We start from the raw sequence: 16353 nt of genomic DNA, 5'->3' as shown, positions 1-16353 counted from the left end.
TTGCTCTCCACCTAGACTGGGATATCTACATCACGGTGACATAATCGGTTGGATAGAAATGGAGGGTTTGCAAACATCATATTAAACCGATTTCGGTTTTTATGGTATCTTTGCCAGGTTTTTGGCCATATTAAAGGACCCTCTCAGTCGGAACGGCGAAGAAGCGAATTAATGACCGCCCTCTTATTTGTTTCAGGCGAGACCCATTGGATAAGCCCATCTTACCTTTCTCTAGACACTGGGCAATATGGGGTTGACATGCAAGGATTCCAAGTGCAACTGGTGATCGCCCAATGTTATTCGCCGCATTCACCCGGGTATCGAACTTCGGAGCTGGAAAAAAAAAAAAAAAAAAAAAAAAAAAAAAAAAAAAAAAGGGAGAAATCGAAGTTTCGGAAGTAGAAAATCAAACAATTACAACCCTGAGCAAAAGCCCAGCTAATCATAAGAGGACGCCAGGAGGAACATGTGTGGGGCTAACGCAGTCAACATGCAGTTAACTATGGACTATGCACCGCAGTCTTAGTCCACCCGCTACCTTTAGAATTCCTCCTTTCCCCAAATCACGTCCCGGATTCGCCCCTATAATAACTGCTGCGCGGTATCATCCTCTCATTGAAAGACAAGAAGCTTTCATCAAGCAAAACAAAAGCCTCAAACCCTAGCAAAATCTACGATTCCTACCCCACACAAATGTCACCTGCCCCCCTCCGCATCGTCATCGCTTGCGACGAAGCTGGCCACAGCTACAAAGAAATCCTGAAAGCCCACCTGTCATCCAACCCTCTAGTTTCCTCTGTCACCGACGTTGGCGTCCCCTCCGCTTCTGACAAGACCGCCTACCCACACGTCGCCGTGCAGGCTGCACAACTAGTCAAGGAGAGGAAAGCGGACCGCGCCCTTCTGGTCTGTGGAACTGGTTTAGGTGTGGCGATTGCCGCCAATAAGGTTCCCGGCATCCGTGCCGTTACCGCCCACGACCCATTCTCTGTCGAGAGGGCTGTACTCAGCAATAATGCACAGGTCCTCTGCTTTGGTCAGAGAGTTATTGGCATTGAGCTGGCGAAGAAGTTGGCTGCTGACTGGCTGAACTATCGTTTTGATAGCAGCAGTGCCTCTGCAGCTAAGGTGAAGATCATTGGCGAGTACGAGGCTAAATTTGCTTGCTAAGATTGTCCCTGGAAGATTTTAAATTTAGAAAATGGGGCTATTTTTGTTCCTTTCTGGGCTGATTTGAGCATTCGAGCGGATATGATTAGTTTTTCTCCTTTCTTTCTTTTTATACTAGTTTGATTTGAGTTGTGGAAGAAGAAAAGACCGGAGAAGAGGCGTGTGGGCTTGGATTTCCCATATTTAAAATTCCGTTTATGTATTCTGGGGTTTATCGACGGCTTTTCGGCTGCTGCTTTTTCTCTTTCTGGTAGGAAAAAGAAAACTAAATATACGGATAACCAAGTTTTGCTTCAAGCAATCTAGGAAGAAGGAATTAGCAAAGAAGTGATGTTTGATACTGTTGTTCTTCTAGATGTATTGTTGATTTCACAGACACATGCCTTTTCTATCACCCCATTTCCCCACCCATGGACAACGCCATGCGTACAGATCAAACAGCCACCATACGCAATAAAATAATAATTCACATGTCAAACCAACCATATTACTTCTCTGCCTTGTCCTTGAGTTCCCGCATCTCCTCTTTCATCCTCGTAATGGTTCCACTTCCCCCGTAAACCAATCCAGTATACAGCATCGCAACATTGGCCCCAGCATCTAGAGCTTTCGCAGCCTGTTCCCCATTCGTGATCCCTCCAGATGCAAAAATCACCTTTGGAACCAAGTGGGATTTCACCGGTGCCGTCACCGTCCCAGTTTCCGATGATGGTGCACTTTCAGTAGTGTCTTCGGACAGCATCTTTTTCTTAAGCAACTTTCGATATCTCGAGACAAGTGAGACGGTTTTGTCAAACAGATGTGGGCCAGAAAATCCGCCCGTCTCTCCCAACGTTTCCTGTTCGCGGGTGGACAGCTTGTAGCCCTTGGGAAGTGGTTCAGGCCTCGTTTTGGTTGTGTTTCCTACAATGACACCGTCCACTCCAGATGCCCAGACGGCATCGCAAATGCCACTAATCTGCTCGTCTGTATCTTCATCAGGGCTTACTTTGACCATCACGTAAGGCTTGTTGTTCCGATCTGTTTGTTTCGCAGCTTCGACTACGCCCTTTAATAACGAAGTGAGGGGGCCAGATTCCTGTAGAGTTCTCAGACCAGGAGTATTAGGGCTCGACACGTTCACAACGATGATATCTGCATACTTTCCTAGTCGGTTCACGCAGTAGACGTAGTCTTTCTTGACAGCTTCAATATCTGTCTCCGGAGTAACTTTGTTTTTCGCAACTTGGACAGCGAGGAGTTTACCATCGGTAAGACTGCCCGCCGGAACGCCTGCCTCTCCATTGAGCACTCGCTCCTCTGCCGACTCGCTGGATCCAAAGCCATGGGCATAAGCAAAGTCGCGAACTCGCTGTTTGAGAACGGATGCCATATGGTCTGCTCCTTTTGAGTTAAGTCCGTAACGATTAATCATAGCATCCTGGGAGACGATCCGGAACACTCGACTTCTGGGGTTTCCTTCCTGAGGGAGCGGAGTAGTTCCTCCAACCTCAACAATGGCAGGTCCCAATTCAAACAGGGCAGAAGGGATCTCTGCGTCCTTGTCAAGGCCACCAGATATCCCAATTGGGTTGCAAAGAGTATACCCAAATACCTGATTTTGATGGTTAGCAAACGGATCTACTACAAAATAGAAAGAAAAACACTTGGGAAATAATATACTCCACCTTAGTCACAAGTTTACCATCACCATCTGGGTTTCCCCTTTCTCGAGGGTGGAGGCCAAGATTGTAGAGAACTTTCAACCAGTGAACTCCAGCATGATGAGCATCTTCCGCATCAGGATAATACCACCTGATCAACCGCGGGACAATCCACCGGTGGGCACTAGCTCGAGTATCAGTCGCATAGAGATAGCCTCCCCAAAGCAGGAGAATTAGCGAGGTTCCTAGAAAATATCTCTTCAATTTTCTAGTCGGGGGGTTCGCCTTCTCTGAGGCAACTTTGGCAGCTTCAGCTGTTGAAGCACTAGCCGAAGAAACGCTACTGGAGTTAAATCGCAAATTTGACCTAGACAAGAATGAAGACCTTTGAACCACAAGTTGTCGACAAAGACAATATAGACGGTGCGAGGGGGAATTGCGGGACATGGCTCCCAAATTTAGGAATGTTAACCCCGGAATCCGACCATTGTTACTGAGGGCCATTGCAAAAAGTAAGACAAAGGGTCTACTAGTTTCCCATCAATAATATGGAGTATTTTAATGTGTTCCAGCGATCTATTTAATGGTTAATATCTACTCCAACTATTGAGCCAGGACAGAGCAACAACCCCTGAACCATCAGAGTACAATAAACCATGATCAGAGGATATTTAAGAAATTGAATAACATAAAAGCAATCAATTTCTTTAGCAAAGACTCGGCAGCTATAAAAGCATGGTAATCATAATTCCAAAGTTGGATCCAAAAACGATTAGGATGTGACCAGCATATGTAAGAGATGCACACAACATCGAATTGGGGTACAAGGAGGGAGTGCCATGGTCAACAAACCCAAAATATAATATGAGATAAAGTCACACTTACATAAATTTATTTCCAACTAGTATTCTGGGCACGATTTGGTGCGCAATGGGTGATATCGCAAAATATCTCTGTCAAATTGAGGTCGAAGATTGATCTGTACAATTGGGTGATGAGGTCAGCGATGCCGGTCCCGGGAATACTTATTGCCGACTGTTCGACAACTGCCAGCTGAACAAATTTCATGTTTTGTCTTTCACTTGAATCCCTCGTTTGGATAATGCTAATTTGAATCCTGGTACCCGGGTCACCCTCTGTTGCATGTCTGATATCCCGGTTTTATACAGAGGCTTCGTTTGGCATCAGTTTACCGTACTCAACATCACCTCGACGTTTGAAAGGGCAAATTGCCTGCTGGAATTGGACGAGCCCGGGGGACGACCTCACCACAGAGCTCGTCTGGACGTCTCAAGGTATTCCAACGGGAGGTGTGAATAATGGTTAACCAGAGAGAGAACGTCTGAATTGTTTAAGTCATGGAAACCCCGTCCAACAGGTCTTTTACCCAAGGGAAACGAAGCCAGATTTGCACAGGTTTTCTTTTCTTGTTTTTCTCGTGAGCCGCGAATCAAAATATGGAACTCACTACCTATCGATGAGGCATGATCTAACCCAAACGTCTAATATGGATGGTGGGGTTAACGGGGTTGTGCAAGTTACTATAGGTTCTCTACCATGTGCGTCCGGGATATCGAAAGCATCGGAAAGGCCGTTACTTTTCCTTGACATGGTTTGCATATCAAAAGAGAGCTGGAGGATGTGTTCCGATGGAGTGATATACCATCTATATATATTTATTTTCCAAATCATGGGATATAGGACCTCTTAGAGAACTTCCTCTGAGGTTGGTTCTCTGATTCATCACCTCATGGCTCACTGAGATGTGGCTGTGGAACCGCTCTGTTAACATCAACGCCTGTTGCTTTGCCACAAGTCTATTGTCGGCTAATTGTCTTCTCGAGTTCAGAAGATCCTCGGAATACCTCCCATGACATTCCGGTAGATTGGGTCGAACATGATCTATACTCTTTTCGCCTTGCACAGATTCCCCATCGGCTTTATACCGAGCGGAATCATGATCTATCATCTCTCTTGCCAAAGCCTTAGTGGCTGCAGACTTACCATTGGGATGTGGATAACGTGCAGGGAATCAGTCTATATGGTTGCCTCCTGTTATGCTATTTGCATAATCCGGAAAACTGAAGCTGGAAGTCTGGGTGGTTTTCCAACTGTTGTTCTCTGTCATGTTCTTTGAAGATCTTGTCAGTCTCCTTCAAATTCATTGACAGCAATGAAAATCGATGTAGGTGCCAATAAGCTACTTCATAAAGTAAAATGGTGGATTCCTACACACAAGTCAAACATACTGCCAGGGAGGATCTCTTCGTGAGCTTACACTCAGCACACAGTGGATAACTCATATTTCGTGGTATTTATGAAATTTCAAGCCAACAGCAGTATATTCCCTTTCACTTCATTCATTGGAGCCGACGCTGGTTCTCTCGGGTTAAATCCATATGATTTAGACAACAGTCAATCTCCAACTGTGTTCTGTCAAGCAAATTAAAAAAAAGCTAGCACATCAACATGGAAAATTTTGGATTTGATACATCGCAAGCGGGTCCTCCGAGAAACTTGTCTCTGTGCCACCTAGATACATCACAAATTCCGAAGCATACTTCAATCCTTTCGGAATATACTGTGGCCTATCTATGGTACCGAGCCTAAAGGTGCTCTCTCAATAGCCAGTCGCATTTCGGATGCCAGAACACATTCGTTATTCTATTCAAATGCTATGGGCTAATATAAGCATCCAAAGGTTCATCATATCCTTATAAGTAAAAGAGTGTGAGGTCAACTTCGACAACGGAAACATACGACTTTCATTCCTCCCATCATGGGAACAAATAATCACGTTTTAAGGACGACATCATTGCAGTATCTTTTCCCCCCAACCTTTCTCGTGGAGGTAAGTGTATGTTGTCCTATATCAAAACAGTATACGTTTACCCCTTTGGTCAACACGATATGAGGGAGTGCCTACAGTGAATGCTTAGAGGCTAGGACTTCCAGATTTCAGCAACTGACCACCTACTGCTCGCCAGTTTCAAAGCGACCTGCGATCAACCGGCCAAGCTTGCTAGATAGTAGTCAAAGATGTCTCAAACTGACGAAATATCTGGGAGTTTTCTGCTCTCTTTGGAGTGAACTTATCTTACTATAAACCAGGTTAAAAGCGGTAAGAAAACACCTCATCCAGTGTTTTTCTCCATACACACGGGGCAGAGTAACCTCTAACATTAAATGAACGAATAATTTCATGTGTGTCTCCTATGCCTACACCAATACAATTTTGAACTGCAACGGGGAAAACTTTTACCCTCGTTCGTAGAGGGATATGTTAGTAACATATCACGGATACATTAGTGAGTGCCACTCAACCCTTGATAGAAATTAAGCGTCTATCCATGCATTCTGCCTAGCTAGGATCCTGACAAAGTCCCTCCTCATCAATTCTTCTTAGCGACCACCTATAACCCTTCTTATCCGAATTGGCAGGATAGACTGAGGTTAATATTTTGTATATCGGTAGGTTATTGTTCCTCTTCCACAATCCAAAACAAAAGCGATCGCCGCGTTTTCTGACCGCATGCGGACACAGTCAGATAGTTGCGACAAAAAATCAGTTAATCCCTGTAGCGCCACCTGTCAGCAGGGACGGGATTCATCTGTAGGCTCCATTGACGTCACTATTTCCAGAATGAAGGTGAGAAAAGTTTAAAATCGCAGGAACAGATATGTATCCGTCCTCAGTGATCATGAGAATGCTCTTGCGATGCGACATGACATGCGCCGTCATCGTGTACAAATCCGCCAAAAATGCAACCTAAAAAAAAGGGTAACCGAGTTCGAATACATCTTTACCCTCATCACACGTATTGATCCCAAGCTGTCAGCCACTTCGTCAAAAAATCGGCCTGAGATATAAATTATTGAAGATGATATATATATATATATATATATATATAAGGAACGCGCAAACGTGTCAGGGTCGATCCTGTTTTATGTAGTGCTACTCCGTTGTGCTACTCCATCGCCTGGAGAGATTAATTCCGCTAGCTTTTGACCTGGTTGTTGTGAATAATTAGCGGGTATGTTTTCCGATGGTCATGCGTCAGGGATGATGCACTGACCCTGCGAATTGATTGTTGGGGATTGCCTCTATTCTCCCTTGTTGTTTGCGCCAGGTCCGAGATTGATCGCGGAGATTTGTTTCAAAATGCCTTTCCTCTTGATATCCTTCAACTAATATGGTCACGAGATGACATATGCCGTGGCCGGTTGGACATTTAAATATCCGAGGACAACAGGAGACCTCTAGGTCCAATCTGAGAAGTAAGATGCTGCCATGAGAAATGATGATATCCAATAGAATGCGCATTATGTTCAAGAATAAATCTTGTCCTTTGGCATTATTTTGAGACCAGGGTAATCGGAGTGTTCTCCGTGGGTATATTCCGGAAGATTAACCCCGGAGATTGCTCATTTCATGAACAAGGAATGTAATATCAAAATCACCTCAATCTCTTTCGTCGCTTTCATTCTTAAAAGTTATGTTGTCGCTCCGGGGAAATGTTCCTCCAGGATATTTTATGCTTAAAAATAGTCATCCTCCACTTTTCCACAGTGGCTCCCCTTTTTTCTCCGTGCTCCACCTGACTATGCAAACTGCCGAAGCTTGGCGGCTACACATAGCTGCACGCAATGGTTTTGGATTCGAGCTAACCGCGAGAAATTGGTCGCTTCTCTATTCCCAGATAAGCCGTTCAAAAACTTCTCAATTGTCTGGATCAATGCACAAATAAGCGTCAGAGTGTCCCAACAAGGGGTCTGATTCAGTGGTCTTAGGCACTGTAAGCATCCGATTTCCATGTGACTAATCTAGAACCCCTCCCTCTTCTCGGTGGCCTGTGCTGGATATAGGGATATGATTTAAAAATACGCGGGTAATCAGGAAGCCAACCCTCAAGTTACTATATAGGGTTATTATTATTATTTTTTTTAAACCCAGTTGACCATAGAACAGACTTAACAGCGATGCTGCCATTTGGGTTACCGCCATTTTCTATTTCGGGCTGTTGCAGAGTGTCTTCCAGCACTACATGTATGTAAAATAGGCCGATGCCTTTGAACCGAGACCTGGTCGCATCGCATATATCGGGATCTCTAAAGTCAGGTCAGGACAAACTAAGGCTGACATTAGAATTGTTTATGATAGGTCGAAAATCGGGTCGAGATAGGCTGGATAATTCAGAAGAGTCGAATGATGATATATGTAGGCAGCATACGTGTCTTGGAATTTAACCACCTGTTGACATCAATCTGTCAGGTTATCTATCCTCTTTTATATCCTCTTTTACTTAAATTTATGAAAACTTCTTGACAGAGAACACAACACACCGTTCCCTTGCAAATCTGTGTCCCTTAACTACAAAGGACCGGTTTCCCACTGGAAAATTATTCTCCTTCCATCCTGCTTTTGAGTTGTCAAGACATTGAACACGATAATCCGCCATCGGGATAAGATAAGAGGGGTTGAAAATTAAATCGCCCTCCACGAAGCCTTTCTCCATCCCTCTCACGGTAATTTTGTCTTTCTTCGATTATCCATTTCTTGACAAGTATCCAATGGATAGTTCTAGCCAATTGCCTATAGCTCAGCGCCATGGCAGTCATTTTGGGAGATATCGAGTATTAAGAATAGGAGCTCGAGAAAACACACGGGCCACTAGTTACTAGTTACACCGTATCTAAATATTCAGAGTGTTCCGCCATTTGCTTGCTCGTAGTTTGAGCATCTAACCAGTCCAAAACTTTATTCGATGCAAAAGTCGTCATGATTCCGTGAAAACGGATCTTGGCCCGAGATAGAACTCACATCCATCGTTGCATAATACATGAACAGAATAATAAATAAGGGCTCTCTCTGTTGTCTAGGCGACCTGACCCTAACGACTTGGATGCACATTGATACCTAAGCGAGATGACGTCGCCGGAGACAGCAGCAATGTTGGCATAGCCCGCTAGTATTGCTGGAAGGAGAACAAGCAAAAACTTGTTTCTCTGGCATGCGTTTTGAGGCTTTTTACGAGACATTGGGGGAATTCATAGAGCAAAAGCTCCCAGGAAAATGCGGCGGACTCTGAACGTGAAGTGAGTGTTGTTTTAAAGTTCAAGCCTCCTCTGGTTGCGGTGCCTGGTATATATATGTATTATTGCGAGGGCTCAAATTTTGGGCATGGGCAATCCTGCGCAGAGAAAATAAAGCATGGAGCGGACATGAGCTTGACACAATGCTCCATATCTTCTAGAATCCTTCTAAATTCGTTCTAACTACCCAGGAACCCAACACGGGATCCCTGACAGTTTCATTGAAAAAGAAAACATGGTCAACCCGTGGTTAACATTTCTTCAGATCTGTCATGGTCTGTACAACACACAGGAGCTAAATTTTCGCGAGTCAGGGCCAAGATCCATGAATAGTTACCCTGTTGTATCAATCCTTATTATTATGCTGAATTGTGTGTGCAGCTCTTCTTGAGTCGTGAGACATTTCTGGTTCTGATCCATCTGTCAGTCGCAACACTTTCAGTGAGATATGTTCAACTTAATTGGAACCCACCCACTTTTCAAAGGCTTGTTTCCTTTCCATCGTTATTCTTTGACCTTGCCGGAATGAGGGAAACAGTGCTGGGGCATCTGATTGGTCTATAGATCTTGGATGTTTGTGCAACGAGTTGCATCAAAAGGATCATTTCTCCGTTCAATCGCCGTGTTCCCCAACCCCGTTGAAGAGCCGCCTCGGGGCCCGGGGAGGATGGGGTTAGTTTCCTGGTTTAGTCGTTCCTCGAAGCTCAGTAACTACTCCATCCTGGGGTCCTGAGGTTCGGGGAGGAGTAAAACAGAAGCCTTAGGGCTGAGTGGGTGTGTACCTGGGTAGGCTCTATGTATCCGCATGAGTAGGAAGTAATGGTAGAACTTAGCAGTTTTAAATAATAGAGACCTGCCGTGCTCCATCCATCCATCCATCCAACTTCGGTATCCTGGATGTAAGCCAGATATTGGGGGTAAAAATTGATTGCTGTTGCCCACAATTACTATTCTGTGAAGTTAAATCTCTTGATGTTCAGGGGACAACGATGATGGTTTATTGTAACCCCCAGAATAGGAAATTAACTTAGGCAATGACAACAGTTATATGGGATGGATAAAATTGTACGCATGCATAAACCTGCCTCAGAAGTGCTCTCTGTATTAGTTACATCCTTCGTAGTGGTCCGTGGACCGTACTTACACAGATAGCAAAGAAGACATGTAGGTTAGTATCAAGTGATCGATGCCGCGGCGTCGCTCGGCGTCCAGGTTCATGATCCTGACAAACTGCCAGGAGAGGAGGCTGCTAGTGAACGGACTGGAAAGCGCCGAACTGGTTGACACCTCATACGATATTTTTTCTACGGAGCGGGTTATGGTGATAGGCTTTTAGCTTGGCGAACAATGGGTAGTTATGAGATGAGATAAATTGGTTTCAAATCATGGATGGCCGAGAGTATGTTGGTGGGTAGAAGTGTTTGTCATGTTGGCGTCTGATAATTCTTGACTACGATGATTGCTCAAAAATGGGACATCCACCAGCCTCGCCCACCTTTTCCTACACTGCGTGTTCCTGCAATCAGTTTCTGTCAAATCCATCTTTCCATGTGGTTTTATGAAAACGATGTTGGTTCCGGAACCTTGGACCGCTTCCCGAACCCCAGAAAAATTTCTTTTGGTCTTGCTTGCAGCTGCACATGCTGTGTTGCCATGTTGTTTTTCCATGTGATGCCCGTTCTTGTCCTTCTATGCAAGAACGTTATGCCAGCTCTTGATACATAGATAGGGATTTGACTCAGCCGTGGATAAAGCATCCATGGTTCTCTTCGCAGATTTGAGCAATTATCGGACGGCCGAATGATTGCGACAACAAAAAGGACGTGTCATTCCTTGTATAACAACCTCAATCTCCTGCAACAAACAAGGGAGCGAAGAATGGTGGACTTCTTTTCGTCCAGGCCAGGTTTCGAGATCAAATGAATGTTCTCCATGTGAAGGATGAGGTCGGATCCAATACCCGTACGACGGTACAGTAAACGGTACAAAGGGCCGTGTGTATTGAGAGCCGTACTCCGTGGCACTAAGAACGATCGCAAGCCCGAGGGATCTTTTCAAAGAGATAAGTAAGTTAGCCAGAGTTCTATGTGCTCTGCGCGAAGGAATTATTCGTCCCTGAGCTCTAACTACTCCGTATCCCATGAATTTCGACATAGCATGAGTATTGGCCAGTGCGATGTCTGCACACGAGACGCCACAGGTTGTCGTCAACAGGATGGACAGGACGCACAGGGCACACACACACACTCTGCAGCTTATGATCCGTCAGCGCCCAACATTGCTAGCTGTTTCAAGCACTGGGACCCTTAAGAAGCCTCGTGAGTGGTGCGCTAAGCTCGCCTAGAAACTTGTAAATGTGTTTACCCAGCAAGCATGGGGAACATGTTTTGTTTTCTCAACCAGCAGGATCAATCATCATCAGTTCACATCAAAGAGCTAAGAGAGATTCACCGTGCAACCAAAATCATTTTCCTGCTCCGACATGATGGTTTTTGGTATGATGTCCCTTCAATGAAGCAAATCCGATTCGGAGCACTCTGCAACGGGGAGAACTTGCTACGATCCTGAACACCGCAACAGTAAAAGAAAAAATATCTTGGGCCTCCTCCTACTCCTCCAAGCTCTGCTCACAGAGCCACTTTCCCTCCCCAACAAACTAATAAGTAATCTAGATTAACCATGCTGTCCCGTGTTCTTGTCCAGCCCAGGACTAATGACAAGGCCAACCCTGCACGCCAGTTGAAATCCTTCATCCACAGCCGGATGGACACCCGGGGTTGGATCTACCGTTCATTTGACGTTCGCTCAAGACTCGGAAAATGCCCCCCCCCTGAATGAGCCCCTTATTGGCTGAAAACACCGAACGAGACCCGTCACTCCAAGACTGTCATCCTCCAAAAGGCCAGTCTCCACAGCCAAGGCCTTTTTAGTATTTTCCTTGATTTCCAAGTTTCTGGTCGGCTGCAGACAAACGATGGTCCTTCCGCTTTTCTCCACCCTCCGGCTTCAGCACCCTCAAAGAGGTCAAATTAAACGAAAAAGGCTATGCTGTGCCCGAGCCAAAATTGCTGATATGGAGTAAAATGATCTGCCAAGCGTTGCAATTGATTAGCGCTTAAATTGTTATATCTATAGCGATTCTGCTGGCTTCAATTTTCTTCAGCAACATATAGATATTGTGGTCTATCCCAAGTGGAGCAGGGCGTTAGAGTTGCCAGAGCCCGGGGAGGAGTTGGCTTGTCCCGAGGCATAAAGCTGCTTAAGGATTATGTTGCATTATTTATTATGTATTCTTATTTTTTCGTGCATGACGCCGGCAAACTCAAAATTTAGCCGTTGGTCAGTTCGCCATCACAGTCAAATAACTACTTTACGGCGTACAGTTAGAATATGGTTTATAAAAAGTTGAACATGGTTTAAAATCTCAGCTGGGATATATAACTTTGGCAAGGTTTAAACATTCAGATCATGACATTCCCCTCAATAAAAACTACATACACTAGTTATATCTCACGGAAATCTCACACACATCTCTACATGCACTTTGATGGTAATTGGTGATATTATCATATTTCTCAGGTCGTTACCTTTAACTAACCCTACCTAATCTAATGCAGTTGATCATGGTTTTAAAATAGTGGGCCCAGCTTATGAAGTTCAATTTTTTATTTAATTATCTATTTAATTTTTACTTGTTTATTTTTATTATTTATTATTATTATTATTATTATTTTTTCAAACCCACGATCAACGGTAATCTTTTTACAGAGCACTCACCGCCTATTTTTTCATCTCGCTGCCATCTGACAGTCCATGCAATTTTGGGCCCTACGATAATAAGTAAAACCGTCCAAAACTCGTTGTTTTATCCTCAGATCCAATTTATTAAGCTCCACGGTGTCGATCATACCTTGGAACCCCTAATTTGGCAATCGGTAGCACTAACAACCCTGAGGAGGTGGATACAGCCCTTTTCATCCAATATCGCATCGCAGCCGGTGGCGAAACACTCCATAGGTCGAATAATTTGCATATGTGGACCCTGAAGGGTCCAAAGGTCACGAGAGGAAAATGCCCCAACTGCCGTCATAGTCTCGGATTGATACATCAGCAATGGTAGATTATTGTTAATAAATTCGTTTCGGTTTGTGGAAGACTGGGAAGCTATGGTTTCAGAGTGAGCTCGGCAATAGGGAATACATTAACTTGAATAGAGCACGGGATTCGTGCGCATATAATTGTCTAAGCAGAGAGTAGAGTAAGGAGTCATATGTTCTTTCATAAGTTTTTTTTAATTTTTTAATTTAATAATAATAATAATAATAATATTTATTTATTATTTATTTTTTTGGCCGCTTTTTCCATTTTGCTTTGTTCTCTCCCCTTTAGCATCTCAACGCTTTTCAAGTGCTTCATGTGAGTGGGGGCTTAGATGTTGACTGGCCGGAGTAGCTTGCTGTTAGGATCTTCCTCGTTTCAGCCGAGTAGAAGACATACATGGTGGGGCGAGCTGCGCACGAACGTACGTTCCTCAAGAGACGCGGGGCAATTGATGATATCCTCCTGATCGAGAGTTTTTTGCAATTCGAGGTTTGATATATCCCGCGAAATTAAATAATACAGTCAGAACCTTTCAAGTTTTCTTTATTGTTTTGGGGTGAAATATCAAGTGAACGGAGAATAATGGACGTATCAAAAAAAAAATAAAAATAAAAATAAAATAAAAAAGGCCGGTAAAGCAGAACCCCCTTACTCCTAGTTATCTCCAAAGAACTCTACAATAATTACGACCTTCGCGGAAGTCAAAGAGAGTACCTTCTCGCCCCCACAATAGCAGTTGGGGCCCAGTGGTTTAAGCAGACTACCATGCCAGTGTATGTCCACTTGGGGTCCGCATGTGGCTCCCTTGTCAGTAATTATAACCACAGACCCCATATCTTCTTCAGGGGGACATCTTCCTCCGCAATGTCATTCCTAAGTGTCAGTGGGCCTTGCTTATATGGCTCCTGTTTATTCTGGGGCCTGGAGAAAAGGGGGGGGAGGGACTGGACGGAGAACCTAGACATCTTTTTTCCCTATTTATATATACAGGCAAACTCCAAAGTTGCTGGTTTGCATTTATACCTCTACCCTGAGATTGTTATTTTTCCCAACCAAACACGCAATATATAACAGATTAAATAAATAAATCAAATCAATAAATACATAAATAAATACATAAACAATAATAAACTTTCCCTAAAGTCGACATAATTAACTGCTACAAAACTGCCAACACTAGAACAAATGAAAAAAAAAATCAAAATCATGTGCACTTCCTGGCCGCTGCTCCCTAACTACCTAAGCTTTAGTTGGTTAGTTGGATAGTTGCTCAAGACCTGACTAGGCACATTGTTGTCCGACTCGGATTCGGCTCTGAACTATCAGATCAGAAGTTTGCAGATAATCTTAAATTTGTGATCAGGTGTCCAGATGTAATATTTTATCCTTTCTTTTTTTTTTTTTTTTTTTTTTTTTTTTTGCTGAGCTGTTTTGCCAGCCGATTTTTGCGATTCTGAGTGATATGCTTTTGCTCTTCCTGAAGTTTCCTGATTTTTATTCAGGGGCTGAAACTTTTTCGCTGTTTGAGTTATGAGGTATGGATACTCTGTTCCGGACTGTGTACCAAGGTGGAGTATGGCAATTAGCTCAACAGCTCTCCTGGTTATAATTTTTACATAGAAATCATCATCTCCTTATTGGTTATTGAACAATTACGTCGAACCATTCACAAATCTCATGTTTATTTCAACTCGGAAGACCACAGATGTTGGTACCTGAAATTATTTTTCATTTCTTTGACCCTGGTTTCTCGAACCAAACAGAGAAGATTTTTGGTTTCTGTAGCCGAAATTACTGACATGAAACCGGCCGGAGGACGGGAAGCAATAAGGAAGGGGGAAGAGAAATCCCGAAAATAACAGCATTCCATTCATCTCTCGCGAGGCTCTCCTGAGAAAACCCTTTGCTGCGAGTAATGATTTGCAGCATATGATAGCTCGAAAGTAGACGAGAATGGAGATTATATTAATTTCTCCATACGCTGATGTCATTATTGCATGGCTACCAAGTTTGCGTAGCTGGGTGAGTTGTAGTTTGGTTTTAAGATAAAAGCATGAGATGCGCTTGGCGTGGGTTCTGTGGCTGATGGGAAGACAGGTTAGATTACATCAGCTCTCCGATTTGACAGGTTGATATTCTATGTCCCGAGTACCTTGTAGGCATTTCATGTATCATAAAGTCCTCTGGATGTTGTGTATATGGGACAGTTCAACGGAAGAACATGAGAAACCCATTACTCATTGGAGGCGAAGATATTTTTATACAGAAAGTTATGTCGAGATCTCTGAAGGGAAACAATAGAAACTCGATTTTGCACGAACATCCATCATATGCTTTTCTGCGCTGCAACCTCATTTCTATAGTTAATACAAACATTTCCCTATGGCAAATCAACTGCGCCATTATTTCCGCGTACTCTTCAGTGGTCTGTCTCATCGTGGTAAGGCAAAAAATTCAAAGTCTTTTAAACTTTTCTGAATGCGTTGTCAATACCTCAGAGAAAAGGCACGAACTGACTCAAACTCGAACATCCATGGATCAAGAACGATATAATAATATTACGTTCGATGTAGGTACGCGCCGACACCAGCACAAGCTTTCCACGAATAATTACGGTGTTACGGCACCGAGATTTGCCAAGGCGAGGCTGGTGTGTTTTAAGAAAATTTCATTGCCACTGATGAAGAATAGAAAATCACAAAAAATAAACAGCCGAAAACAGCTTGAACGGATGGATGTTTGATGTTTTGTCTCAGGATGATATTACTTACGTGTAGGAAAGGTTGAAGGGGGTAGTCAATTATGTCGACACTGTTATGTTTGAGTTGGAAAGTCTTATTAAGGGGGTTTTGGAATAGTATCTTTCGAAGAAGAGGAGGCGATGGTGGAAGTACCCCGTAGAATACTCTTCTGATATTTCCAGAGGGTTGAGTTTACGAAGGTTTTTTTTTATTTTTGTTGATGGTGGTTGGTGAGAGAGTGTCATTTCTTGGTCGGTCCAGGCTGCCGCGGCACATCAAACACTGACTCGTAGCAAAATAAAAAGTCCACGATAATCCCGAACAAGAGAAAACTTAATGCGCACGCCTGATTGATTTATTCTTGAGATACCTCTCATCCCTCGAAATACCGGCTGCTTCCCCCTCCCATCTCCCTGTCTCTTTTTCACCCATATCACTGTTATTTTCTCTCACAGCTCTTTTTGTCGTCCCCCTATCCCGTTCCCGATACCCATCTCCCACACCCCCGCCTCCCCGCCACCTATTCCTTGGTTATATCAGACCCGCGTTCTCGCCCATTCTCCAGCAAGGCGGCACGCAAACTCGTATACATATCAGTTCCTCCT

At 43.9% G+C, this 16353-nt stretch overlaps 3 protein-coding genes across 3 annotated transcripts; 1 reads left to right on the top strand and 2 right to left on the bottom strand.

The window, feature by feature from the left end:
* Positions 1-693: 693 nt before the first annotated feature.
* PAAG_06459 (ribose-5-phosphate isomerase B) lies at positions 694-1170 on the top strand (the record flags this gene model as incomplete). Its single annotated transcript, XM_002791674.2, has 1 exon — positions 694-1170. One exon carries the CDS (start codon positions 694-696, stop codon positions 1168-1170), a length of 477 nt encoding a protein of 158 aa, XP_002791720.1.
* Positions 1171-1657: 487 nt separating this feature from the next.
* PAAG_06458 (dihydroorotate dehydrogenase) lies at positions 1658-3317 on the bottom strand (the record flags this gene model as incomplete). Its single annotated transcript, XM_002791673.1, has 2 exons — positions 1658-2764; positions 2838-3317. The coding sequence occupies 2 exons, from the start codon at positions 3315-3317 to the stop codon at positions 1658-1660; spliced, it is 1587 nt and encodes a 528-aa protein (XP_002791719.1).
* A 9493-nt stretch (positions 3318-12810) lies between these two features.
* PAAG_12233 (hypothetical protein) lies at positions 12811-12996 on the bottom strand (the record flags this gene model as incomplete). The annotated part of the gene is made up of 1 exon (XM_015847748.1): positions 12811-12996. One exon carries the CDS (start codon positions 12994-12996, stop codon positions 12811-12813), a length of 186 nt encoding a protein of 61 aa, XP_015702660.1.
* Positions 12997-16353: the final 3357 nt, after the last annotated feature.

The sequence above is a fragment of the Paracoccidioides lutzii genome (genome assembly GCF_000150705.2).
Source record: "Paracoccidioides lutzii Pb01 unplaced genomic scaffold supercont2.18, whole genome shotgun sequence".
NCBI lineage: Eukaryota > Fungi > Ascomycota > Eurotiomycetes > Onygenales > Ajellomycetaceae > Paracoccidioides > Paracoccidioides lutzii.
The sequence above is the reverse complement of the archived record's forward strand: the minus strand, read 5'-3'. Positions and strand labels throughout refer to the sequence as shown.